At 44.1% G+C, this 27,653-nt stretch overlaps 1 protein-coding gene across 6 annotated transcripts in view; it reads left to right on the top strand.

The window, feature by feature from the left end:
- The window catches only part of ABR (ABR activator of RhoGEF and GTPase), a 392,053-nt gene that overhangs the window by 237,188 nt on the left and 127,212 nt on the right, over nucleotides 1-27,653 (top strand). For 5 of the 6 annotated variants that reach the window (XM_073565382.1, XM_073565385.1, XM_073565384.1 and 2 more), the window contains 3 exons: nucleotides 5,899-6,084; nucleotides 13,244-13,351; nucleotides 25,134-25,194. In XM_073565382.1, coding sequence (XP_073421483.1) covers nucleotides 5,899-6,084; nucleotides 13,244-13,351; nucleotides 25,134-25,194 — 355 coding nt within the window. Of the gene's footprint in view, nucleotides 1-5,898; nucleotides 6,085-13,243; nucleotides 13,352-25,133; nucleotides 25,195-25,796; nucleotides 25,949-27,653 lie in introns of those variants that run through there. The other variant, XM_073565389.1, reaches the window with a different exon arrangement.

The raw sequence follows: 27,653 nt of genomic DNA, 5'->3' as shown, positions 1-27,653 counted from the left end.
AGATGAATAAAAACAAGACACTGTCCTGATCTAATAAATACATACAGTATATATAAGAAAAAAATGGAACAGCACTGTATATATTGAATTCAGGGTGCAGGGGCCCTCCAAACAAATATCCATTTGTATAAATAAGAAAAATTATAAAAGATAGCAGCACTCCAATAAATGATGAAAAAAGTGCACTTTATTAGCCCGTATGGTGTGGCAAGTTTCGGCTGTGACCATTCTTTCTCAAGCTGGTCACAGCCGAAACGTTGCCACACCATATGGGCTAATAAAGTCCACTTTTTTCATCATTTATTGGAGTGCTGTGATATATATATATATATATATATATATATATATATATATATATATATATATATATATATATATTATAGTCTCACACACAGATCTGACCTAGTCCAGCGCTTCCCATGACGTTCCCTGATTCCTTCGTATAAAGCCTTCTGAGCCTTGTTCTGAGGCTCCATAGACTTTAGCGGCAGCCGCTCCTAGCTCACGCTGCGCTCCGCGAGACCCAGCGGCTCTGAACAGTCGCTGGGTCACACAAACTGAGTACTTCCTCTAATTGCTACTTTCTTACCGATTCTGGAATAGTATTTGTTTTCTCCTCTGTGCCCCTCAGTTCCTAAATTATACCGCTAGTAAAAATGGTGCAAATTTTCCCTTCAACCAACTGGACCTAGACCACAGAACTAAATTTTGAGCGTTTGCGGTTTTTCCTCTGATGCTGACCAATCAAAACACCGCCGTGCCCGGAGAGAGGTTTTGTGGAATACGCCCAGTTGGATGAAGGAAAAATTTGCGTGTATGTTATTGGGGGGCTTCATAACTTTGGAACTCAGGGGCACAGAAGAAAGACTGTCCCAGAAACAGTGAGAATTGGAGGCGATACTCTAGTGAATGTTCCTCTTTAAAAACATATTCTGGATGTGTTGTCATGAAAACAAACACAAAAAAATCTAAACAAAAGGCAAAAACGGCAGCCAATAATAGTAAAGCATAATTTTTTAACTGAACTGTAAGATCTGAATCCATCCTGAAGCCTCATTAAGACCCCGTGTTTCTTATATGTTCTAGTTTTCACAGAACACGTACCAGTTATAATCTGTCTTTTTGCGGCCTGTAAGGAAAACTGACGAAACTCTGATCTGCAACACTGATGTCACGTCTATTTTTTTTCTGCATATATGAAAATCACTGATGTCTGAATGAAGGCCAAGTTGGTTGGTTATTGACCTAAAGGAGGATGTTTGTAGATGTCGCGCCCTTTAAATAACTACACGTCTCTGACTGCTGCCGAACCATCTCTCGGACTCTTTGTATATTGTGTTGGATTTTATTTTCAATATCTGAGAATGATAGTGGTAGGAAGGGGAGAGGATTACTGCGTCTTATCACAGTCGGAAGCAAAACCATTAAATCCTATAAATGCTGAGTGAACAACATATTAGGTTTTGTATTTCCATTGCCAGTATATTGTGACGTTCATGTAATAAGATATGCTCATTGTGTAGATGGATAAATGGAATACAATGTTATTTTATTTTTTTATTTTTTTACTATGCAGTATCAGATAGTTAAAAGGCTGATCTAGAAATGCATATTCTATATGTGCGTTCACCTCTTTGGTATCCTAAGGATTAAGATTTTAGTTACCTATTAGTAATGAGCGAGACTGCTCGGATAAGGTTTTATCTGAGCATGCTCATGTGCTAATAGAATATCTTTGGCATGCTCGAATACTATGTTCGAGTCCCCGCGGCTGCATGTCTCGCAGCTGCATGTCTCGCAGCCGTTTGACAGCCGCAACACATGCAGGGATTGCCTAACAGCCACGGGGACTCGAACATAGATTATCTTCGGGATGCTCGAATACACAAGCGTGCTCGGTTACCCTATTAATTTCCCTATTCATTTCGGTGGTGTCTACCTCTGTGAATCCTGACATTTTGCTCCCGGATAACTACTTATCAGAGCATGTTTATTCATCACTATTACTTTTATTTCGATGTATAGAATTGGAAGACTACAGCCTGAAAGAGAATCTGTCAATGGGTTTTTCCCACTCCGCCCCCACCATTGGTTGGCAGCTTTATTCCTATACACATTGTGAAGAGAAGCTGCCAATCATTGGTGTGGGAGGGGTTATTTTAGGGCTCAGAATTCAGAGAACTGATAGATGAGCAACAGAGAACTTATCTAAACTGCAGCAAGCAGCCCAGTAAGTGATACAACACTGCAATCAGTGTCTGTCTTTACTTCATGCTGATCTCCGATGGGGGAGAAAAAGCCTGGTGACATTCGTCTTGGCAAGAGGTCCTACCTCTGGGACCACTGTCTATCCTGTTAAGGAAAGGACCGAGGTCTTGAAGCATTTCAGCCTCACAGCGGCTCTGATGGTCACACACTGAGCAGTGATCTGCGACTTATCCCCATTTAACTGAACATGGTTACCGACTTGTTCTAGCACCCTGTAGTGTGGAGATTTGCAAATGGCACTATGCAAATAACGTGTGAAAGTTCATCATTGCTTCATCAGCTCTATATTGTTTGTCATCACTTCCTATTTTGCAAAAAAAAAAAACATTTTAAACAGGTTGTCTCACAAAATCATCCTCTCTCTCGCGATCAGGTGATTGAAGCTGGTCCTCTATGAGCAGCTCGCCGCCCTCACATGGGGGAGGGGTGTTTCATCAGAACCTTCTTCTGAGATATACCCCATCAAGAAATAGAAAATACTGTATATGGAAAGTCACAAGCACGTGACAAATGTTCTCAGTCTATTCTCACAGGTACATAGGCAGATTGGTGTTCTCGCAAATATAACAAACTGTATTGCGAGTATCACCTAGAAGAAGTAGCTGCCCTGTAAGTCAATGCCTCACCCTTTAACAAGACCTTCATATTTGTTATTAATGGGACTTCTCATAAAGTTGTCAAGTTTTCGTTTACTGCATTTTGCGGATTAGAAGACGCACCCCAAATGTTGAGGAGAAAAATAGAAAAAAAAAGTGGTTTTTTTTTTGTTTTTTTTTTAATAAAATGGTGGTGCTTTGTGCAATCCATGCATCTGCCCCCAGCAGCCATTTTCCCAGAGTCCACCGCAATGTAAACCGAACGCCCGCAGTGTCAACACCTCCAAGCACCCCCTCATCCCAGCCTGCAGCAACGCGCCATTCTTGCCGCCTCCAGCAGCGATCCTGAGAAACTTCTCCACCGCGACCGGTAAGGTATATTGGCAATATAAGCGAAAATGAGGATGAGTGACCTCATGGAGATCAACATCCAACACTGCGGAGACACCATCACATGTTTCTCAACGCAGTGATTCTAGAGCAATGCCCCCATCCCTTATGGGAAATATGCAAAAACATGTAAATCAACAGCCGCGGAGACACCATCACATGTTTCTCAACGCAAGCAATGACTAGCCAGGTCTTTCAGCGGGAAGGAACAACCACGGGAAGGGCAGTCTCCAATGAAGGAAACCACCTATGCCAAAACATGGTATCCATCCACAGACAGCTGTTTCGGGGTATTGCCCCTCATCAGTGTGGAGTAGGAAACTGGCTAGTAGGAGCAAAGCCTAGTAGAAGACTGTGAAAAATGAGGCTGAGTGACCTCATGGAGATCAACATCCAACACTGCGGAGACACCATCACATGTTTCTCAACGCAGTGATTCTAGAGCAATGCCCCCATCCCTTATGGGAAATATGCAAAAACATGTAAATCAACAGCTGCGGAGACACCATCACATGTTTCTCAACGCAAGCAATGACTAGCCAGGTCTTTCACCGGGAAGGAACAACCACGGGAAGGGAAGTCTCCAATGAAGGAAACCACCTGTGTCTCCGCAGTGTTGGATATTGATCTCCATGAGGTCACTCATCCTCATTTTCACAGTCTTTTTACTAGGCATTGCTCCTAGCCAGTTTCCTACTCCACACTGATGAGGGGCAATACCCCGAAACAGCTGTCTGTGGATGGATACCATGTTTTGGCATAGGTGGTTTCCTTCATTGGAGACTGCCCTTCCCGTGGTTGTTCCTTCCCGGTGAAAGACCTGGCTAGTCATTGCTTGCGTTGAGAAACGTGATGGTGTCTCCGTGGCTGTTGATTTACATGTTTTTGCATATTTCCCATAAGGGATGGGGGCATTGCTCTAGAATCACTGCGTTGAGAAACATGTGATGGTGTCTCCGTGGCTGTTGATTTACATGTTTTTGCATATTTCCCATAAGGGATGGGGGCATTGCTCTAGAATCACTGCGTTGAGAAACATGTGATGGTGTCTCCGCAGTGTTGGATGTTGATCTCCATGAGGTCACTCATCCTCATTTTCGCAGTCTTTTTACTAGGCATTGCTCCAACTAGCCAGTTTCCTACTCCACACTGATGAGGGGCAATACCCCGAAACAGCTGTCTGTGGATGGATACCATGTTTTGGCATAGGTGGTTTCCTTCATTGGAGACTGCCCTTCCCGTGGTTGTTCCTTCCCGGTGAAAGACCTGGCTAGTCATTGCTTGCGTTGAGAAACGTGATGGTGTCTCCGCGGCTGTTGATTTACATATTGGCAATATAAGACACACCCCCATTTTCCCTCCAAATTCGGGGGGCGGGGGGGGGGGGAGTGCGTCTTATAATCCAAAAAATACGGTATTTATTTTTTATCAGTAAGTGTAGCAAATTGGAAACTAACACTAAATTTAATTGACCCTTACCTGTGCACTTGGCATCTTAGATCTTGGAGTGATGCTCCATCGGGATTGGAAGGCTGCCTTCATCTTCTCCAAATGTCCAGAGCTGGGAACACGCTCTCCTAAACAGATCACTTCTTATATATTGAATGATTTGTATTGGCTGTGGGCTTTACTACCAAAATCTCTAAAGGGCCCGTCACACTAAGCGATATCGCCAGCAATATCGCTATAACGTCACTGGTTTTTGTGACGTTATAGCGATATTGCTAGCGATATGGCTATGTCTGATACTTACCTCCGACTGCTCCCCCGCTGATTATCGCTGATCGTGCGAGAACGTCCTGGACCGTTTCTCGTCATCCGCTTCCTGCTGGGCTTCCTGTGGCGCCGACGAGCGACGCGTGGACGCGGGCGGGAGGACGTCAGGATCGCCTCGTCTGACAGGTAAGTAGTGACCCCCGACCCCTGCTATGTCGCTGGTGAGATCTGCCTGTGTGGCAGCTCACTAGCGACCACTTAGCGATACACCAGCGATCCTGACCGCGTCATATCGCTGGTCAGGATCGCTGGTGCATCGCTAAGTGTGACAGTACCTTTAAACACCCCCTTTAATTCTCAGACTGACCTTCAGCCTGAGATTTTTAGCTGTGTGTCATGGGCAAAATGTAGTTTTCTGTACGATCATAGTGAACTTTTCAGACATACGCCCGAGAGGGCTCTCAACTGAACGATCAGCCGAAGTAAGGTTTTCAGAAGGCATGTGTGTCATCCATGATTGGGCTGTGAAAGTTATTGTCCTGGATAAGGAAAAACAACAAATGGCCGATCAATCTCTTGTTTGGTCTTCTCCCCAATTACGCAAACCTCTACAACTTTTAACTACTGCACCCAGCGCGGCTGAAAAAATCCAACATGGCGCATCAAATTTTCAACAATTGATTGTCATGTGGACCACTAAGGCCAAGGGTTGGCAGAAGATGTTCTAAATATTTGATTTCAGATGTCCAAAATCTCTATTGTGTGGCCCGCTCCACGGCTAATTGGCTGAACGTTTTCCTTGTAGATACTACAGCAAAGTGAAATTTGTGTTAATTAATGAACTTGAGGGTATGGCTAACTTGGGGTCTTTTAAAGTGAAGTGTTAATGTCTCCACTGATAGTCGGTGATTTTCATTTTGTTTTTCAGCCAATGAAGCCACTGAAAGCCACTGCCACAACCTCACAGCCTGTTCTAACCATGCAGCAAATAGATGCCATATTTTACAAGGTCCAGGATATCTACGAGATCCACAAAGACTTCTACGACAGCCTCTGCCCCTGCGTGCAAGAATGGGATGACAAAACCACTGTTGGACACCTATTCCAAAAACTGGTAAGCCCAAAAAAAGCCTTACAATCGGAAAAGATCCCCAACAGCAGAGAGTATCCCTGGTATTTCACATGCGATATTACAGGATCACATCTCTGATCATCGTCTGCTGCAGGAATTGTCCTCGCTAATCCTGCAGTGATGACATCTCATGTATTCTCATGAACTATGCAGCCAATAAAAGGATTTTAGCAGTCATGTATTGTAAATAGAAGGGTCACCTCTGAGTACAGTTATTGCCCGTAAAGTGATGATAGGAAGACATCACTCCAGGACTGCTGGGGAAAAACATGGTCATCTAGTCCTCATACCCCACCACAATTTAAAATTGCTCTTTGACGCACATAGTGGTTTAATATCTCCAGTAACTGTCCTGATCCTCCTGCCCTTTAACTTGCCATTCAGTCTTTTTAAAGTAAATCTGTCAGGGGGTATTTGCTATGTAATCTGAGAGCACCATACTGTAGGAACAGACACCTTGATTCCAGTGACGTCTCACTTACTAGGCTTTGTGCTGTTGTTTAAATACAAGCAGTGTTTTATCAGCTGGAGATCACTACAGGACAACTGGCCTCATGCATCCTAGTCCAAACACTCCCCCAACACTGTTTTACCAGCTCTATCACTATACAATGTATAGAAAGCTGTGGTGTGCTTATACACAGCTCAGCGACTGCGCTCCGCTACATCTACAGCAGAGAAAACTGTGATTCTATCAGAACGGCTGCATCCAGTAAGCTAAGTGACACATCGCTGGAATCAGATCTCTGTCCCTACAGCATCCTGATGTCAGATTATATAGCAACTTGTTGACAGCTTCCCTTTAAAGGGAATTTGTCACCCATTTTTAGTGATATCATGTAAAGATATCACCCAATTGTGCATCCCATAAGGATTCTATTAGGACTTTTGATTCCCCCCGACCCTGCACCTTTGATGCATAAATACCTTTTTCTTTAGCTTGGTGGAGATGTATGGAAATCGACGCGGTCTGGTCCGATGGGCGGGGCTTATTCACCTTCTCCCCCCCCCTCCTCGGCTTGCTGAACGTAATCTTGATCTGTGAATAGCACAGATGCTGTAGTTTTCCGCGCTTGCGCATTGAAAAGGCCTCCGGCGCATGCGCAGTGTGCTTTGCCCAACTGTGGGCGAAGCATATAATTGTTGCTGCACATGCGCCAGTATTTTTCAGCGCGGTCTATGCCCCGGAAGTCTCCACATGCAGGACACACTTCCAGGGCATAGACCGCGCTGAAAAATATCGGCGCATGCGCAGTATCGATTATATGCTTCACCCACAGTTGGGCAAAGCATAGTGCGCAAGCACCGGAGGCCTTTTCAATGCGCAAGCGAGGAAAAATACGGCATCAGTGATATTCACAGATGAAGATTACGTTCAGCAAGCCGAGGGGGGGAGAAGGTGAATAAGTCACGCCCATCAGACGGGACCGCGGCGATTTCCATACATCTCCACCAAGGTAAAAAGGGTATTTATGCATCAAAGGTGCGGGGTCGGGGGGAAGCAAAAGTCCTAATAGAATCCTTATGTGACACGGAATTGAATGATATCTTTACATGATATCACTAAAAATGGGTGACAGATTCCCTTTAAGTAGCCAGCATTTGCCAATATTCTACCAGCGCTACCGGAGCTGAAACGTCATTTCCCAGTATGCCTGGTTCCTGCCGTTGACCGATGACCTGCACTCACTGATCTGAATGCCTGCCTCTGTGACACCCGTAGGCAGGGTGACAAACAGGAGAGCAGTAAGCAGGAATTTGTCGTTGTAGTTTTATTTTAAGCAGGAGGTGTAAACTTTCTGACTGGTAACATTTTTAGTAGAATAAGAAAAAATTGTAAATAAATGAAACTGGATGCAAAGCTCACGTATCCGCGTCAGCAATGCTGTATCATTTCATGGTGTTCCCCGTACATGGGGCTTCTGCCAGGCTCAGGACACCTCTGCTTCATAAGGTGAAAAATGGTTCTTCAAAGCATACAAAAATAGGTCCCATTGATGATTTTGTGACGTACATAAAATATAATCAATACTTGATGTTTATCCTCTGGAGGTAGAAAGTATAGAGAATTTGCAGCTATTAGGTCTTGTCAACCTAATACTTGGTCTTTGTGTATTGCTATCTATTTTTTCTGTGTTCATTATGTTGTAGTCACAGTGGCCAATAAGTAATTGATTAAAGAGATTTTACGGGTGTCAAATATTGATGGCCTAATTTTAGTGAAGCCTGTCAATGCTTGTTATTTGAGAGTTTCACCTCCAATTTCCCCCACCGAGTGGCAGAATGAAGAGGCGTTTACGGTTGGGTATTCAAGTCAATGGGATTGAGTTGCTTTACTATTGCTTGTTACATTTTTTTTTTTTTATTTCACATGTGCATATACATTACATAGAAAAATTATATATAATATAAGTGAGCTCACTTTCTATAATGATGTCAATGGGGTTATGGCAACTTTTGCAGCTTGGGCATCACATGCAATCACAGCGATCGGCGTTTGTTCAAGGGTAGATTGTACATTGTTCAGTGTGAAGATGGCGATTTTGCACAAATGCAATGTGCAGTCTTCAGAGGCAATGGCATATGCCACCATTGAGGAGCGTTACGAAGGGCAAAAGGTGTCCTGCAATGCTGGTGGATGATCAGAAGAGATAACGCAGAAGTGGAATTTAAGGCCACATTCACACGTTCAGTATTTGGTCGGTTTTTTTTTACCTCCGTATTTTAAGCCAAAATCAGGAGAGGAGCAATCAGAGGAAAAGTATAATAGAAACTCGTCACCACTTCTGTATTTATCACCCACTCCTGGTTTTGATTTAAAAACACTGAGGTAAAATACTGACCAAATATAAAATGTGTGAACATAGCCAAAAGAAAAAAAAAAAAAAGCATTTTCTTTCGAATACTAGAAATTAATCTCGGCATTTTTTTCCTTTTCCCTTCTGTAAGACCCAATCTCGCATTTTTTATGTCATTTTTTGGTGTTAAATTTCTGAATATTTTATTTTTTTCAAGGATAGTCAAATTCTTTTTTTTTTTTTACTTTTAGAAAACTGCTTTTTAATTACCGCAGTTTTGGAAAGCTCTCAGGTCGCAGGTGTTAGCGGTTCACTTGTAAGTCACGCATGCCCTTTATAGAACGTCTAGATTTTTGGGCAATTATGAAGACGCTGCTTGTTCTCTCTCATTTCACAGAGATCTGTTTTCATAAAGCGTTAACAGGTCTAACAAATGTTTTGGAGCACCAGTCGCACCAAGAGGCTGTTCCATGGCAACCGTGACGTTGCTTAAATTAATTAGTCTCAAGGATGCCGCGTATTTAGAATTTCCCAAGCGGTGATGAGAGCGAATACACGAGGGGCTCACTGCGAGATTAGCGGAGTAATTATCAGGAATAGTTGCGTTGCTCCATGGTAAGGTGTGTGCTCAGGGACTGTACAACGTGCGGCATGATTGGCCAGACACCACCCGGATTTAGTAAGAAAAGTCATAGATATGTATCATCACTGGTGCTATATTGAACAATGCAGAATATATTGGTGAATAAAACAGTATAGAAATTCCTGAGCCCCACAGGGCGTGTATCCTTACTAGATAGCTTTCAGCCCTTGTCCAGGAATAGAAGGTAACAGAGAGGCAGAAAATCTACGGGTGGCCCAACACATTAGGCTATGTGCACACGTAGCGTTTTAAAACGCTCACTAAAAACCGGACTCCTTCCCAGAAATCGCGCGGTTTTACCGCGATTTTACCGCGATTATGATCGCGATTTTGCCGCGATTTTCACGTGTGATATTCAAGCACTTTCCAAGCGATTTGAAGCATCGCTTGGGAAGTGATTGACAGGTTGGTCACACTCGTCAAACATAGTGTTTGACAAGTGTGAGCAGGTTTTTACTATTGAGGCCGCCTATGCGGCATCAATAGTAAAAGATAGGATGTTAAAATGCTAAAAAAAAAAAAAAAAAAATCGGGGTATATTTACCTTCCGGCGTCCCGCGCTGCATTCCCGGGCCTCAGCGTTCCCAGTAATGCCTTGCGAGACCTGTGATGAGGTAGTCTCGCGTTGCTATAGCGATCTCGCGAGACCACGTCATCACAGGACCTTGCCGCAAGGCATTACTGGGAACGCTTAGGCCGGGAATGCAGCGCGGGACGCCGGAAGGTAAATATACCCCGATTTTTTATTCTTTTTTTACAGGGGTATGGTACCCAGGGCCTGGAGGACAGTCTCCTCTCCTCCACACCGTGGGTACCAACCGCACATGAGACGCTTAACTTCCCGCTTGGTGGGCATAGCCACATGCGGGAAGTAAGCGATTCTCATGCATTCCTATGGGTGCGGAATCGCGGCAATTCTTTGCGATTCCGCACAAAGAATGAGCATGCTGCGATTTTTTCCGCGATGCGATTCCGCCGCGGAAAAAAGCGCAGCATTAGCACAGCATGTGCGGAATGCCATAGGAATGCATGGGGGGCGTTCTGTACACGATTTTTAAGCGTTTTTGCGCCGAAAATCGCGGCAAAAACGCTTAAAAATCGCTACATGTGCACATAGCCTTAGACTACCGTTGGTCAGACCTGTTGATTTTTACAAGTCTTGACAATCATGTAAAAGTGCCCCTACTTCCCACACACATTTGATGAAAGTTTTCCAAACCCTGGCAGAACCGGCCGGCCATCTGATGTGTATGGGGGGTCCTCTCGATTCTCCACTGATGGGTTACGTCCTGGGAGAAAAGAATTGAGCCTCTGGAATTTCAACATCCAGAAATGTCTGACAGCAGCTTCTTTTCACCCATTGAAGAGTCATCATAAATGCTCAGCCCGGCTCTTGTATACAGGGGAATTTGGAAAAATTGCTCTCTGCCGAACAAATACTTACCGTAGTTGACTATTATCTTGTGTATGGTCTGCCTAGTTGCACTAGGAGTTTGTCCAACATTTGAGCTTCACATCAGGGCTGTGGTGTTGGCAAGCCAAAGCAACCAGTCCACTTTTTTTTTTTTTTTAACTATATACAAACTTCAATGCCAATAATTAATAATCAATCAATTTCTTATCATTATCTTATCAATTTTTCTTATCATTGGGTTAATATTTTGTTTACAAGTATGGTAGGTACCTAGGTTTGAGGATCATAATATATACTTATTCACATGTCTAAACTTTTTTTTAATTCCTATTAAAAATAAATTGATTTATACAATTTTCATTTGTGATAATTATTTTTATTTCAAGCTGGAGTCTGTACCTATTTCAACTGACTTGACCCAAAACTAGCGCCATCTCTATATACCTACAACACATTTAGGAGGAAAAAGGATTGGGTCATGTTGAATTTTAACATTATTGGTCCTTTGTTCTAAAAGGAAACAAGCCACCACTATTGGTGCCTGGCAGTGTCTTTTTTTTTTTCCCCTCTCCCCATTATGAACACCTACTCACTCACCAGATGGGGGGAATTCATGTGTCTGGGGAGGTCGGGAGAAGTAGCTGTAAGTGATGAGTGTCTGTGGCCAATGTTGTGGTATGCAGTAAGTAAAGAAATTACTCCATGTAGCTGTAATGTGCAGGATGGCTAATGTCGAATGCTTTCTAAATATTGGAACCCTCTGCTAAAGTGGGCAGCCCCATGGCACGAATGTGTGACTGTTCTATCAAATTCTCTGTCTGTGGCCATGGTTGAGCGCATGTGTGTCTATAACTGCCATAGACAGCAAATATAGCGGTGGTCACACATGGGCACAACCATTCCAGTCACACGGAAGACAAATGGGACCATTATTCCTATGATCAATAGAGGTCCCAACTCTAGGATCCCCAGTGATCATACATTTACCAACTGTCCGTGCATAGGGGATTGATTAACTCTCGCAATCATATACAATGGACTTGTATTCCAAATATATGTGTGTGTGTGTGTGTGTGTGTGTGTGTGTGTGTGTGTGTGTGTGAAAAAAGGAAAAAGCAACACAAAAATTGAACAAACAATGCGGGTGCAAGCCTTCCAGGCATATACCAAACCTCAAAAATAGTCCTCAGCACACCAAAAGAAATCCAGTCAAAGTGCTATTTATTAGCCCATCTGGCTAGTTGCCCATGCATCGATGTTTCGGCCCCGGGAGTTGTGGACCTTTCTCAAGCTTGGGAAAGGTCCACAACTCCCAGGACCGAAACGTTGATGCATGGGCAACTAGCCAGATGGGCTAATAAACAGCACTTTGACTATATATATATATATATATATGCACATGACAGTGTGGCACACACTGGATGTTCAGGCCCCCATTCAAGTGAATGGGATTCAGGTCCGTGTACTGTTCTGGTACTCGAACACAAATTTTTTGTAACTGTTTGGCTGAACCCGCCGGACCCAAACATCCAGGTGTCCGCCTATCTTTACATAAGATTCAACATGGTGACCTATAATCCCATGTGGCTCGCTACTTATTTCTGGGATCCCTCTTAAGTTTTTTTTTTATGTCTTTTTTGCTATGCTGGAGATAACTAAATTTTTCCTTTTTAATTACTTGCTACTGTTATGTAATTGTAGGTGGTTAATCATTGCAGTGCACACTCAGGCCCTGTGCACACGGTGCGGAACTGCAGGTGATGTACAGTACCATTAAAGCCTATGTAAAAAAAAACAAAAAAAACCCGCTGTGCACATGCTGCGGTTTTTGTGCGGAAAAAAAAAAAGCAGCATGTGACTTCTTTTGTGCGGTTTTGCTGCAGTTTTCCACCTGCTCCATTCTACAAATCCGCAGGTGGAAAACCGCACAAAAACCGCGAAAAAACAGGAAGAAATCCGCAGGAAAAAAGCATGTTATTTGACCTGCGGATTTAGTAAAATCAGCGCGGGAGGATCCGCACTGTGTGCACATAGCCTTAGTATAAACCTGCTTGTGACTTTGATGCAGCAGGTTATGGATGGCTGTTTGGCCTTGTATCAGCCATTTTCACATTAAGGCCCCAACCTGTTGTCATGGAAACTCTGACCGGTTTCTAGTTCGGAAGCTAAATGTATGGCATCCATCTTCTGTATGTTCTAAGAGAGGGGAAAATGTACATCCCGGAATCCCAGGGTGTGAGAACTTTCTCAGTGACCTTCCCTTTCCTCTCTTTTTTGTGTTTTTAGGTCAGTCAGCTGGGAGTGTATAAGGCCTTTGTGGATAACTACAAATGTGCCCTGGAGACGGCGGAGAAGTGCAGCCAGTGTAATAACCAGTTTAATAAGATCTCCGAGGTAAGGCTGGGAATATCGCTAATTTCTTCTGGCCCCTGTTGGAGCATTTGTACTTTAATGTAATTTTAGCAGGCAATGGAGAATAGATGCGAAAAAAAGCAAGTGTGCGGCCTTCACTCTCCTTCATCGCCATTGAGACACCACTAAAAAAGCTCCCAAAAGAATAATGTGGCACATGGCCATTTAACTGATGAACACTTAGATGGTTTTTAGCTTTTCAAATTGATCCCAATGTTTGTGCCTTCCTTTATTTCCTCCTTGAAATGTATGAATGAATGGACAACTCTGTATTTCCAGTTGGGTGAGGGGTCTCCCTGCACGGTCTACCAGAGTCCAAGACTGTGCATCGAAACCCATTTGATATGATGTTAAAGGGGTTGTCCACCGCTGAACAAAGATTCTAAGAATAGGTCTGTGGGGATGGTAACTTAATAAAAAATAAATGTGCTTCTCTACCGCTTCTCCATACAGTGAAGCATTCCCCCCCTCCCAATCTTCTGGTTACGTCTTCTGGCCAGAGGCATTGGATGACCCCGGCAGCAATCAGAGGTCACCAGGCTCTATCTTTGTATTCAAACGGAATGTGACCAGTGATTGGCTGCAGCGGTTACCCTTTGCGGAAGCCAGAAGACACTGGCAGCAGTATGGAGGAGTAGTGGAAGCCTTTTGGGTATTAAGTAGTACAAGGAGTTGGGACCGGTTAGGTTTTCCTTTTAGGAAGACCCCTTATCATTAGTTAGGAACTTTAACTGATTGCAGGGGGCTTCACTCTGCAATTCGTTCCTCCAGCAGAGATAATCAATCACTGTATTGTAGGGAAAGTGAAGTATTGCAGCGCACCAATTGGTGCATTTCATGAGTGCTAGACCCCTCGCAGTGGCTCCCTACTCTGTCTAGCTCCCCCATAGTTCATCTATGTTCCTATTGTGCATATCAAAAGGGGCTTTTGTATGGAGGCCACCTCTCCCCCCCGCAGTGTCCGTTTTCTGTGGGACCCCTGCCGAGCCTTCACACTTGTAGTTCAGCTGCTCTGCGCTCTCATCCTTTTTCACATTCATCTCCATTGTTTGCGATTGGGTTAACTCTCATGAGAAATATGAAGCAATACTTTTTGTTTGAGCTATACCGTAACATTTCCATGATTGCTTGTGTTTTTTCCTGTCGCCTTTAATGTGTATTTATGCAGCTATGTTTTTTATCTTGTTTGAACCTATTTCCCTGAGCATAAATCTAAGATGGAAAATGGTAAATGATGATTTGTATTGTTCTCGGCAGCGGTCTTCATGCATGTACAGAAATTTATCGGATAGGTAATGGGCCCAAACCTCTCTTACAGACAATTCCTAAGTAAGTGATGGTTGCTATAAAAGTGTGGTTTCTCATCGGGCATGACCCTATTAGACCTTTTTATAGGTTGTATACCATTACAGTGGCATAAAATAATGCTACTAAGCATATTTCCTATAATACTATTCCTCCTCGTGTAAGGAGATGCTTCATTTATAAAGTGCTTACACCTTGTACTACTATCTAATTATGTGGAGATGAAGTATGAAGCAAAACTATCCATTCTCTACAAGTCATCCCCCTCCAAATCATCAGCCTTGCGGAATTTCATCTTCTGTGCTAGCGGGACCGTGTAACTACAGTATGTGTAGCAATTACAGGCCATTACGTGGAGCAATAAGAATAAGTGAAGGTTACTGTCCGCTTTGCTCAGGTATCACAGAACACCCAGGAGTGCTCTACAAATTCTGCTTCCTTGGGTTAGGTTACAGAAAGTGGTGTGATTTTCAGCTCTTAGCCCACGCGCTTTGATGCATTTCACCTGTTTTTGCATAGTGTCAGCATATTCTGGCAACGGACAGCCATAGTATATGAAGACTCTAAACCGATAATAATGGATGGCTTAAAAATATAATATACAGCATTATGCATCAATTTCTTTTTCAGATTTATTTCAGTATTGACCATTTTAGCATTGAGGAACCCATGGAAGAATATTAATCATATTGGGGTAACCTCTGCTAATTATCTCAATCTCTGACCAGTCCTTTAAATAATTTAGTCCCTCACATTAGACTACTAAATGAATCAACCCCCCCCAACGCCCTGGCTAGTGCACTGGCCAGCATGGGCACTAGCCTCACCACTGCAGATAGTACAAACGCAGGGGATAGTGACAAGTACGAGGCAGACAAAGTAAATTCACAAATTTTCGCTCCAAGCTCCACACTGCCGAGGATACGGAGACAGGACCCTGAAATCCACAGCAGAAGCAGATTCAGCGCTGACACCAGTGAACTGCAAGGCTGGTCTACATGTTATAACTCTTATCACCAACAGTCAGCTGATGTGTCATTTGACTATTTAAAGGGAATCTGTCACCCATTTTTAGTGATATCATGTAAAGATATCATTCAATTCTGTGTCACATAAGGATTCTATTAGGACTTTTGATTCCCCCTGACTCCGCAACTTTGATGCATAAATACCATTTTTATCTTGGTTGAGATGTATGGAAATTGCCGCTGTCTGGTCCGATAGGCGTGGCTTATTCACCTTCTCCCCCCTCCTCGGCTTGCTGAACGTAATCTTCATCTGTGAATATCACAGGTGCCGTAGTTTTCCGCGCTTGCGCATTGAAAAGGCCTCCGGCCCATGCGCAGTATGTTTTGCCCAACTGTGGGCAAAGCATATATTCGATACTGCGCATGCGCCAGTATTTTTCAGCGTGGTCTATGCCCCGGAAGTCTTCACATGCAGGACACACTTCCTGGACGCCGGATGCATGCTGAAAAATACCGGCGCATGCGCAGTAACGATTATATGCTTCGCGCACAGTTGGGCAAAGCATACTGCGCAAGCGCCGGAGGCCTTTTCAATGCGCAAGCGCGGAAAACTACGGCATCTGTGATATTCACAGATGAAGATTACGTTCAGCAAGCCGAGGAGGGGGGAGGGGAAGGCGAATAAGCCCCGCCCATCGGACTGGACCGCGGTGATTTCCATACATCTCAACCAAGATAAAAAAGGTATTTTATGCATCAAAGGTGCAGGGTCAGGGGGAATCAAAAGTCCTAATAGAATCCTTATGTGACACACAATATCTTTACATGACATCACTAAAAATGGGTGACAGATTCCCTTTAAAGGATGGTGGGAGAGGTCACCACCCACATCAGCTGACCATCAACACCGCAGCTGCCAGCAAGGAAACTGACATTAACCCTTGCTGGCTTGACAGGAAAAAAGCTACATTTACAGTGCCTACAAGTAGTATTCAACCCCCTGCAGATTTAGCAGGTTTACACATTCGGAATTAACTTGGCATTGTGACATTTGGACTGTAGATCAGCCTGGAAGTGTGAAATGCACTGCAGCAAAAAAGAATGTTATTTCTTTGTTTAATTTTTTTTTAAATTGTGAAAAGTTTATTCAGAGGGTCATTTATTATTCAACCCCTCAAACCACCAGAATTCTGTTTGGTTCCCCTAAAGTATTAAGAAGTATTTCAGGCACAAAGAACAATGAGCTTCACATATTTGGATTCATTATCTCTTTTTCCAGCCTTTTCTGACTATTTAAGACCCTCCCCAAACTTGTGAACAGCACTCATACATGGTCAACATGGGAAAGACAAAGGAGCATTCCAAGGCCATCAGAGACAAGATCGTGGAGGGTCACAAGGCTGGCAAGGGGTACAAAACCCTTTCCAAGGAGTTGGGCCTACCTGTCTCCACTGTTGGGAGCATCATCCGGAAGTGGAAGGCTTATGGAACTACTGTTAGCCTTCCACGGCCTGGACAGCCTTTGAAAGTTTCCTCCCGTGCCGAGGCCAGGCTTGTCCGAAGAGTCAAGGCTAACCCAAGGACAACAAGGAAGGAGCTCCGGGAAGATCTCATGGCAGTGGGGACATTGGTTTCAGTCAATACCATAAGTAACGTACTCCACCGCAATGGTCTCCATACCAGACGAGCCCGTAAGGTACCTTTACTTTCAAAGCGTCATGTCAAGGCTCGTCTACAGTTTGCTCATGATCACTTGGAGGACTCTGAGACAGACTGGTTCAAGGTTCTCTGGTCTGATGAGACCAAGATCGAGATATTTGGTGCCAACCACACACGTGACGTTTGGAGACTGGATGGCACTGCATACGACCCCAAGAATACCATCCCTACAGTCAAGCATGGTGGTGGCAGCATCATGCTGTGGGGCTGTTTCTCAGCCAAGGGGCCTGGCCATCTGGTCCGCATCCATGGGAAGATGGATAGCACAGCCTACCTGGAGATCTTGGCCAAGAACCTCCGCTCCTCCATCAAGGATCTTAAGATGGGTCGTCATTTCATCTTCCAACAAGACAACGACCCAAAGCACACAGCCAACAAAAGCAAGGCCTGGTTCAAGAGGCAAAAAATCAAGGTGTTGGAGTGGCCTAGTCAGTCTCCTGACCTTAACCCAATTGAAAACTTGTGGAAGGAGCTCAAGATTAAAGTCCACATGAGACACCCAAAGAACCTAGATAACTTGGAGAAGATCTGCATGGAGGAGTGGGCCAAGATAACTCCAGAGACCTGTGCCGGCCTGATCAGGTCTTATAAAAGACGATTATTAGCTGTAATTGCAAACAAGGGTTATTCCACAAAATATTAAACCTAGGGGTTGAATAATAATTGACCCACACTTTTATGTTTAAAATTTATTAAAATTTAACTGAGCAACATAACTTTTTGGTTTGTAAGATTTATGCATCTGTTAATAAATCCTGCTCTTGTGTGAAGTTTGAAGGCTCTAACTTATTTGCATCTTATCAAACCTGCTAAATCTGCAGGGGGTTGAATACTACTTGTAGGCACTGTAAATAATAGTGGAACCAGAGCTGCCACGAATCCAAACCTGAATCGTTACAGCTGCTTTCCACTTATTGCGTATTCATAGGATAGGTCCGACCAGTAAGGTCAACAGTAGCTAGCAGAATGAGGGCTTGTCTACTCTTGGAATAAAGTGGTGGTGACCTATGTGCGCTGCTACTACATGAGTCTTTATAGCCTTACCGGACTAGCCCATTGATTTGCTCCACTACCTCTGACAGTGCTAAAGACTTAAAATTGAGTAGGAGTGCATATGCACGACCTCCACCCTATTAAAATGGGACACAAACCTTCCTGTTTTGATGAACTACTGTAGTAGTTAATTGGGATGAGCGAACATGCTCGGATAAGGTATTATCCGAGCATGCTAACCAAGTGTTGTTTGGCATGCTCAAATAATATGTTCGAGTCCTCGCTTCTGCATATCTCACTCCTAACAAACATGCAATTCCTCTCATGAGTTGCGGCTGTCAAAGAGCCGCGAGACATGCAGCCAAAGTCGCTTTGTTCGCACAAGGGCATGCTCGGATAACACCTTATCCGAGCACATTCGCTCATCTCTAGTAGTTAACTCTTATACTGTGGATTGGTGAAAATGCTCTAGCTGAAACATCCTTTTTAAGTCTCCTTTGGGGTATGTTCACACTGGGCGTTTTTGCTGCGTTTTTTTAAGCTAATTTTCAGCTACTTTTTACAGTACCATCAAAGCCTATGAGATTTCAGAAATCTCATGCACAAACATTGTTTTTTTTTTTGTCGTGAGGATTTTATACTTTGCAGTGTTTTTTTACGTAGAGCATGTCACTTCAGTGTTTTGAAGCGTTTTTCACTCATTGACTTGAATGGATAGTGAAAACACGCTGCAAAAACGCAGGTTGACTTTTTTTTGCAGCAGAAAAGTCAAGGACCGCCGGATGTGACCTCAATCGGCTCTGCTACCTTTAGATGACAGGCTGCATGATGCGTCCATATAGCCTGTCATCCAGCAGACCAGACCCGATCTCCATTCACTTGAATAGGGGGCATGACAGTACAGTGTTTGATACGCTGTCATATTCATGACAGCACGGCAAACACCGCTTCTGATCGGCGGTGAAACCATCCCCGCCGGTCAGAGAGCCGCAGTTCCCACGTTGTCAAAAGACAGCATGAGCTCTCAGCTGTGATCGGAAGTATACAGTTTACCTCCGGTCACTGGTGTCAGCTGATAGGGACTACTGATCCCATCATCCGACACCTACTGCCGCTAATAACAATGAGAGCAGGAGCGGATGATGGGTGTATTCATCAGCCGCTCCTGCGCTGTAAATAAATAACTTAAAAAAAAGAAAAAAAAAAAAAAAAAGTCAAAACTTGCGTGGGTTCTCCCCCTATTTTTGATAAGCCAGGCAAAAACTCACAGCTGGGGGCTATAACCCTCAGCTGTCAGCTACTGCAAAGCTGATCATCAAGAATAAAAGTCTCTCCACACCTTATTTTTTAATTAGGTAAATAATAATAAAAAAAAAAAAACAGCATGGGGTCCCCCCCCATTTTTTACAACCAGCCTTGCTAAAGCAGACAGCTTGGTGGCTGGTATTCTCAGGCTGGTAAGGGGTCATGGATATTGCCCCCCCCAGCCTAAAAATAGCAGCTCGCAGCTGCCCCGAAAAGGCACATATATTATATGCGCCAATTCGGTCACTTTGCCGGGCTCTTCCTATTTGCCCTGTAGCGGAGGAAAGTGGAGTGATAGTTGAGGGGGTTGATGTCACCTTTGTTTTGTCAGGTGACATCAAGCCCCATGGTTAGTAATGGAGAGGCGTCAATAAGACGCCCCCATTACTAACCCCATAGTCACATTGTATGAAAACACACACACCAAGAATAAAGTCCTTTAATTGAAAAAATGACACAGACTCCTTTAATGAATCTTAATTAAACCATGCTTATGACCTTGGATAATTCCATCAAAGCCCTCGTTCTCCTGTAATGAATCAAAAATAATAAAACAACAATATACCATACCTTTCTGTCGTAATCCATGTCTGGGGGAGAAATAGTTTTCAACTTGGATGGTGCCAACATGCGACCGTCCAGGCTGGGAACCACTAGTGACTGAGCGGCTGCAAGCACAGCGTCAGTGACTAGCGGTGACGTCACTGAGGGTGCGTTTGCAGCCAGGCTGAACTACGTACTGTGAGAAAGTCACATGGTGCAGAGGCGAGTTCACTGCAGTTGAAATTCACTGCAGTGAAATTCTCTGGTGAAATTGTACCATGCGACTTTCTCACGGTGCTAGCGGGGATCTCACAGAGGTCACCGCAGTTCAGCCCGGCTGGGAATGGAGCCTCAGTGACTGGAGGTAACCTCTGACGTCACCGCTAGTCACTGACGCTGCGCTTGCAGCCGCTCAGTGACTTTCACAGATTGTATCACACAGCATTGGACACAGCACACTCTGTTTCTTATTTCAAGAATACAGTACCTTTCCTGCTTTACTTTCCTTGCTTCCTGAACTATCCCTACATCCACTGATCCTGTCAGCCCCAGGGATTTCACATTCAGTCCCGCAGTATATCAGAGGTTTCAATACCTTTCCCTCATGCAGTTCCACATCCATCTTCCTCTGTACAGAAGGTGTTAAGGTGTTCTCCATAGCACCTGTGTCAAACTGTCTGCTCTGGACGTTGCAGACATGTCTGCAGGGAATTTTGTAAGGCCTCTTGCCACCCAGAACACTTTATTCTCGCTGCTATCATCTCATTGCACCTTGAACTTCACCTTGTCACCTAGCAAATGAACTCTCCTCCAGAAACAGGATCCTCTTTTACTGGCCCTAACCCCTCCCAATGTGGGCTAGACCAAATACTTAATTATATCTGTCCCTGAAGCCTGTTGCTGGGCAGATCTCCCTTACAAACACTATGCATCTTATAACAGTACTAGCTATTGAACCCGTTCTATGCCCGGGTGGCGAGCATTTATATTGGTACAGTGCCTTGCGAAAGTATTCGGCCCCCTGGAACTTTTCATCATTTTCCCACATACCATGCTTCAAACATAAAGATATCAAATGTTAATTTTGGTGAAGAATCAACAAGTGGGACACAATTGTGAAGTTGAATGAAATTTATTGGTTATTTTACATTTTTGTGGAAATATAAAAACTGAAAAGCGGGACGTGCAATAAGTTGTTGTGCCGGAGATTGCGGTATGCGTTCAGTGCTTACGCAATCCTCATCCCCAGATGCGAACTCTGTGAAGTCCAGACTGCGCAGGCGCGTCACGCTTGCGCAGTTTATAAAGGCTTCGGGCAGAGTGACGCTCCTAGCATTATATTATAGAATGCACTAAGCATATTGCACTTACGATACTTATCACACTATCTTATGTCCTGAATCTTAATTTATATCGTACCCTATGCAGTCTTATGCTGTACACTACAAACACTATTTATCTTTATCCTAAGCACTAAACTATCTTACCCTATGCATGTTCTGCACTATACACTACTCATATTGTACATTGACTCTTTACATTACTTATACGCTGTACGATACCATAACACGATACATGGCAATTCACATCATATGACTATCTAACCTAACACATCTATATATAAAAATGCATGACAACGTTCACATGTCTCGATTGTTGTCTTCAGGAGCAGGAACATGACAGTCACTGTCCACACTCTTACAAGCTAAGTGTTGTAGCTGACACCCTGCTACATCGACCCTTATCAGGTTTAGTGCCAATCGCTGCCGTTTAACCATTTGGATGCCACTGTTAATCATGTTAGCGGCAAGTATATGGTTAACTGAGCGAGAGGGTTCCGTCTTTATCCATATTGTCACCCCAAGTTCACGAGTTACTTTAGCTGACATGACAGCCTGAGGCTAAGTAATAGCCTCAGAGAATGTTAGCCTGTTAGGTCCTGCGATAAACAAAGTCTAACAGGCCGTGCCAGAGGTATTGCAGTGTACGAGTCCAGCAATCAAAATGGAAATATGTTCAAATCCCATAGTGGAACTAAGTAAAAAGTTTAAAAAATAATAAAATAACGTTTAACAAGAATAAATGCTGCCTTTTAAAAGGCAGCGTTAATACAAATACAAAAATAGTAAAAAAAAACAAAACAAAAAAAAAAAGCATAATTGGTATCACCACGCCTTGGAACAAACTTTCATGTTAGTCAACTCATATGGTGAACATTGTGAAGAAAAATAATACATTAAAAAAACTCCCCAAAAATGTTGCTTTTTCATCATACTGAAACACAAGACGTGGAATAAAAAGTGATCACATTAAAAAAAAATAAAAATGTAGCACTGAAAATGATCTCATCACACACAAAAAAAAATGCTGTCAGAATAAGGCGATGGAAAATCAAATTTATTTTTGAAAAAGGTTGGCTTTAACACAACTAGCCAAGAAAAAAAAAAAATACCTATGTAAACGTGGTATCACTGTAATCACGTTGACCAGAAGATCACTGTAATCACGTTGACCAGAAGAACAAAGCTGTCCTATCACTTTTATCACACCGTGAACGGCGTAAAAGAAAGAACCTTAACATTCCAAAATTATTTTTTGCCGTGTAACCAAACAGCAGTGTTTGACCACATACCATATGATAGATAGGTCCATCTTTTCTTCTTATCTCTTGAGAAGATGGAAATTTTGGGGATGAGTTAATATATTAGTGGAAAGAACACTTTAGAGTTGAAAAATGGGACTTTGTCATAAGATTGTCTAGTATAAGTTTGCACACAAATTTAGCGCATTGTGATTTCTTCATGGTATTCCTCTTCGTTGGCAAAAGCGTGAAAACAGTCTAAACACACACAATTACCTTATATACTCGTGTATAAGCCGACCCCCCCCCAATTTTGCCACAAAAGACTGGGAAAACTTATTGACTCGCGTATAAGCCTAGGGTGGAAAATGCAGCAGCTACTGGTAAATTTCAAAAATAAAAATAGATACTAATAAAAGTAAAATTAATTGAGACATCAGTAGGTTAAATGTTTTTTTGAATATCCATATTGAGTCAGGAGCCCAATATAATGCTCCATACACTTCATGATGGGCCCCATAAGATGCTCCATACAAAATACACCCCATATAATGCTCCAAAAAGGTTAATTGCCCCATAAGATGCTCCATAGAAAATATGCCCCATATGCTGCTCCATAAAGGTTATGCCCCCATAAGATGCTCCATAGATTATGCCCCCATAAGATGCTCCAAAGAATATGCCCCCATAAAATGCTTCATAGAATGCTGCTCGCCGCTGTCTACCACGTCATCTCTGTGACGTTCAGGCAGCAGAGGGCGCAGCGCACACTAACCACGTCATCGCGCCCTCTGACCTGAACATCACTGACAGAGGATGCAGCAGACAGCGGCGAGCAGCGTGGGAACCGGGGACAGGTGAATATCGCATATACTTACCCCCTTCTGGCGCCGTCTCTGCAGCCCCGTTCTCCCACGGTCTCAGGCGCCTGCCTTCAGCGGTCATGTGGAACCGCTCATTAAAGACATGAATATGCGCATATCCATGTCTTTAATGAACGGTATCACGTGACCGCTGAAGAAGGAGCCTGAGACCGGGAGAAGCGGTGGGGCTGCAGAGACTGCGCGAGGGGGGTAGGTATGATCCCTGACACCCCCACTCCCCTTCCCCCGCCGACCCACAGTATATGACTCGCATATAAGCTGAGAAGGGGGTCTCACACACACACACACACACACACACACTTTCAGCCACAAAAAATGGGCTGAAAATCTCGGCTTATACGTGAGTATATACGGTAATTTGTTGCAGGTTGTGAAAATCTGTTGTTGGCGCATAATACGCCAAAACTCTGGTGATTTTAATTTGATACATCTCCCCTGCTCTAGTTCTAAAACGGCTGGTCACAAGTAGCTCAGTGGTCATGAAGGTACTCGGAGTGGGATTGTGTGCCCCATGGGTTTAGAGTGCACAAGCTTAGTGGACATGACTGTACTCTGAGTGGGATTGTGTGCCCCGTCGGTTTAGAGTGCACAAGCTTAGTGGACATGACTGTACTCTGAGTGGGATTGTGTGCCCCATGGGTTTAGAGTGCACAAGCTTAGTGGACATGACTGTACTCTGAGTGGGATTGTGTGCCCCGTCGGTTTAGAGTGCACAAGCTTAGGCCTCTTTCACACTTCCGTTTTTTACAATCAGTCACAATCCGCCAGGTTTTGGAAAAAACGGATCCGCAATTTTCTTTTGAGGATCCGTTTTTTTCCCCATTGAATTTCATTAGTGGCGGATCCTGACGGATTGCTGTCCGTTGCATCCGTTTTTGTGAGGATCCGCCGTGATGTTGCTGTCCGTTTCCATCCTCAAACATTTTGAAACGGAGCTTGTAACGTTTTTTTTCCCAGCGGATCCTCCAGACACTGAATTAACCCGAAATTCTGTCTGGTTGCCGGACAATTCTCTCTCTATCTCTCTATCTCTTTCCCAGCCAGCGTTTCCTTTAAACTTCCTCATTCCGTTCACATCAGTTAAGAACGGATCCGCTTTTCTAACTTTTTGGCGGATTTGAACTGATGCAAAAAACTGAAGTGTGAAAGAGGCCTTAGTGGACATGACGGTACTCGGAGTAGGACTTGTGTGTCCTGTGGGTTTAGAATGCACAAGCTCAGTGGGACATGATGGTACTCCGAGTGGGATTGTGTGCCCCGTGGGTTTCGAGTGCACTTGCGCCCACTAGTGCAGTGTTATTAAATGCCCTGATTTATAGGAGGCAGTACTACTGGCATGTGTATGGATATATGGCACTATTCCTCTGGCAATCAAACTATTTAACCCCTAGGACAGGACAAATGTGATCATCTTATAAATATGAGGATTCCTTTTGTTCCCTCCTGACTTGAGTTGTCTTTTTCAGAATCTGAAGGTGAAAGGACCGAAGGACTCAAAGGAGCAGCCGACATCTGTTACCATGGAAGGTACTGACCCCTCTCTGCCTGTCGTCCTATGTTCCAGCCTTTGTGTCTGTTGCTCCAGTCTTTACCGATTTGAACATCTGCTGTTTGAGCTGAGCCATGGTAGGGAACATGTTTTCTCAAGGTCACTTCTGCGATTGCTAGCTAGGGCATGAAGGATATCATTGCCCTGATTAGTGCTATCGGCACTGGACTCCAGTGTAGTGAACTCACCCTTTACGTGCCAGAGCCCTCTACCAAGAGGATGCCTGGTCCTTCGGCATCTGAAGCTGCCTGTCTCGTCTTACCCTGCCGTCTACCCCTTCTCAGTTAAGCTTTTTTTTTCAATGAAATCTTTCCTGACATCATTGATTCGCTCGGCTGTGTAATGCTCTTTTATGCTTGCTCTGGATCCCTTCTCGTTTTGAGCACGATTGTGCACACTAGCTATTGCTTTGAGGACAATACATTCCATAAAACGCTTGGAAGTGAGGAGGAAACAATTTCTCCAAATCCCTCTTTAAAATGCCGATGCTGTCCACCTTGCACACTCCTCCCGGTCCCGCTCCTCCTCTAACCATCCCTCCCACCTCTCCTCATTGCATGGAGTGCATGTCTGTGACTGTGTGGTAGCCTGCATGTTAGGTGGCTGCTATTGTGCTGAAGCCAGCAGATTGGCTTGTGCCGGCTGGTGATGGGGAGTGGGACGAGACATGGCTGGATGCTGGGGCAATGGAAATTCTCTTCATCTTCCGTCTTTGCTGTAATTGCACTTATGGTAAAGTGGATCTTCTTTTCTCTTCGGCTTGTGCTTTATTTGTGGTCTGTGCTTTATGATTTATTGACAGGAGTGAATGCTTCATTCAAACAGCCTTGTATTTCATTCATATGCCTTTAATTTGGGAGACGGTCAATCTGTCGCTCCGGAATATACTCTTTCATAGGAATGTTAAGCAGTTTCTCGCTGTCATGTAGGAGAAGCTTCCGGTGACCATTGCTTTTTTGATTGCAAGCTTCACCGCACACGGCTGTCATTCCCTATTGTCATTTCTTCCATTTGTCTTCTGTAGCCACGCTTCTGCTGCTTGGCTCTTTTGTCTTGCGTTACTTGTAGATGGTGACTGGTGAGAGCGGGGCATTCATCCTCTGCAAGGTGCAGGGACGGAGAATGGAGTTGTCAAAGGGTCTTGTGCCCGGCCATGTGTCTCCTGGTGGAGGGAGAGAATAAGATCCCTGGGTTGTGTGGAATTTGTACTCGCCTTCATTGATGCTTTGCATTGACATTTAGTTGGAAGTATTATGGCTGTAAAGTCTGTCCTGTGGCGAGGGGCGTTCCTAGTGATGGAACTGTGGCATCTAAGAAACACGGGGAGCTCTGTGCATGAGTGGAGCGTGCGCTCGGGGAGGGTCAGACACACTGCAGACCGATGCATTCAGGTCACTGACTAAACAATGGACCTGGGTGACTGTCTGGTGTGGCGGGTCAGCCGGTGAGATCCCCCGCCACCCTGAAGCGCCTGTGCTGTGTATTATACAGTGTGTATGTGTGTATATAATTAGGCAAACAAGCACTCACTCTCTAGCGCACACCACTCACTCTCTCTGCAGCGCACACCACTCGCACTCACTCACTCTCCAGCACACACCACTCAAACTCACTCTCCAGCGCACACACCACTCACACTATGGTCCAGTGCACATGCCACTCACTCGCTCCAGCGTGCACTCAAACCTGTATTAATGAATCAGTAGATATTTATATAGAGATGTACATATTGTGATAATTTAGGGGGGACAGCTTTTGGGGTCGTCTGGGTTTGATGATTGGCATCTCAATACAGATTGTCCATAGCATTCCTCCTGATGACAGTGGCACCGTCTGTTCGGTTCCTCAAGAGCAGAGTGTGAATGAATCATACCCTTTTTTTGTTGTAAAGGAGCGGTCACAGCAACTTTGTAATGAGTCTAATTAGCTTGAGTCATGGAGTGTCCGGATGCAGTGGGATCCCTCCCTTCTCGCCGCCAATTCTAACCGCGAGATTCTATCTGACACACGATAAAACCCGTTTTCTTTTCAGCTGTGCACGTTCCCTGATTGCATGAAATGTGACAGAATTGAGATAAGTCTGCCACTTTACTCACTGCCCCGCTGTAATGATACGCCGCTCAGGAAAACTCTATTCCAAATAGTCATTTTCGTTCCTGTATCAGAACCTGGATGCTGATTACGCAGCTACATGCCGCCCTGGAAATTCACTAATGAAAGTTCAACTTCACTTTCTCTTGAAAAGCGACTGATTTCTCTAACTGGCAGTGGAGAGAGAAGTCCTATTGGCTGCTAATATGCGGGGAATTGTATCCGCTAGACACCGGTATGATTGACCTGATTGTATACAAGAACCATAAAGGATGGACGGGTCTCTGAACCTACGGCAATCACAGTAGCTGTGTTCTTCTGGGATTGGCCTGGTAATGGCCGACTC

The sequence above is a fragment of the Dendrobates tinctorius genome, unplaced genomic scaffold, assembly GCF_039654945.1.
Source record: "Dendrobates tinctorius isolate UK_male_01 unplaced genomic scaffold, ASM3965494v1 ptg000016l, whole genome shotgun sequence".
In the NCBI taxonomy this organism is placed as follows: domain Eukaryota; kingdom Metazoa; phylum Chordata; class Amphibia; order Anura; family Dendrobatidae; genus Dendrobates; species Dendrobates tinctorius.
This window is presented reverse-complemented; position numbering and strand designations above follow the sequence as displayed.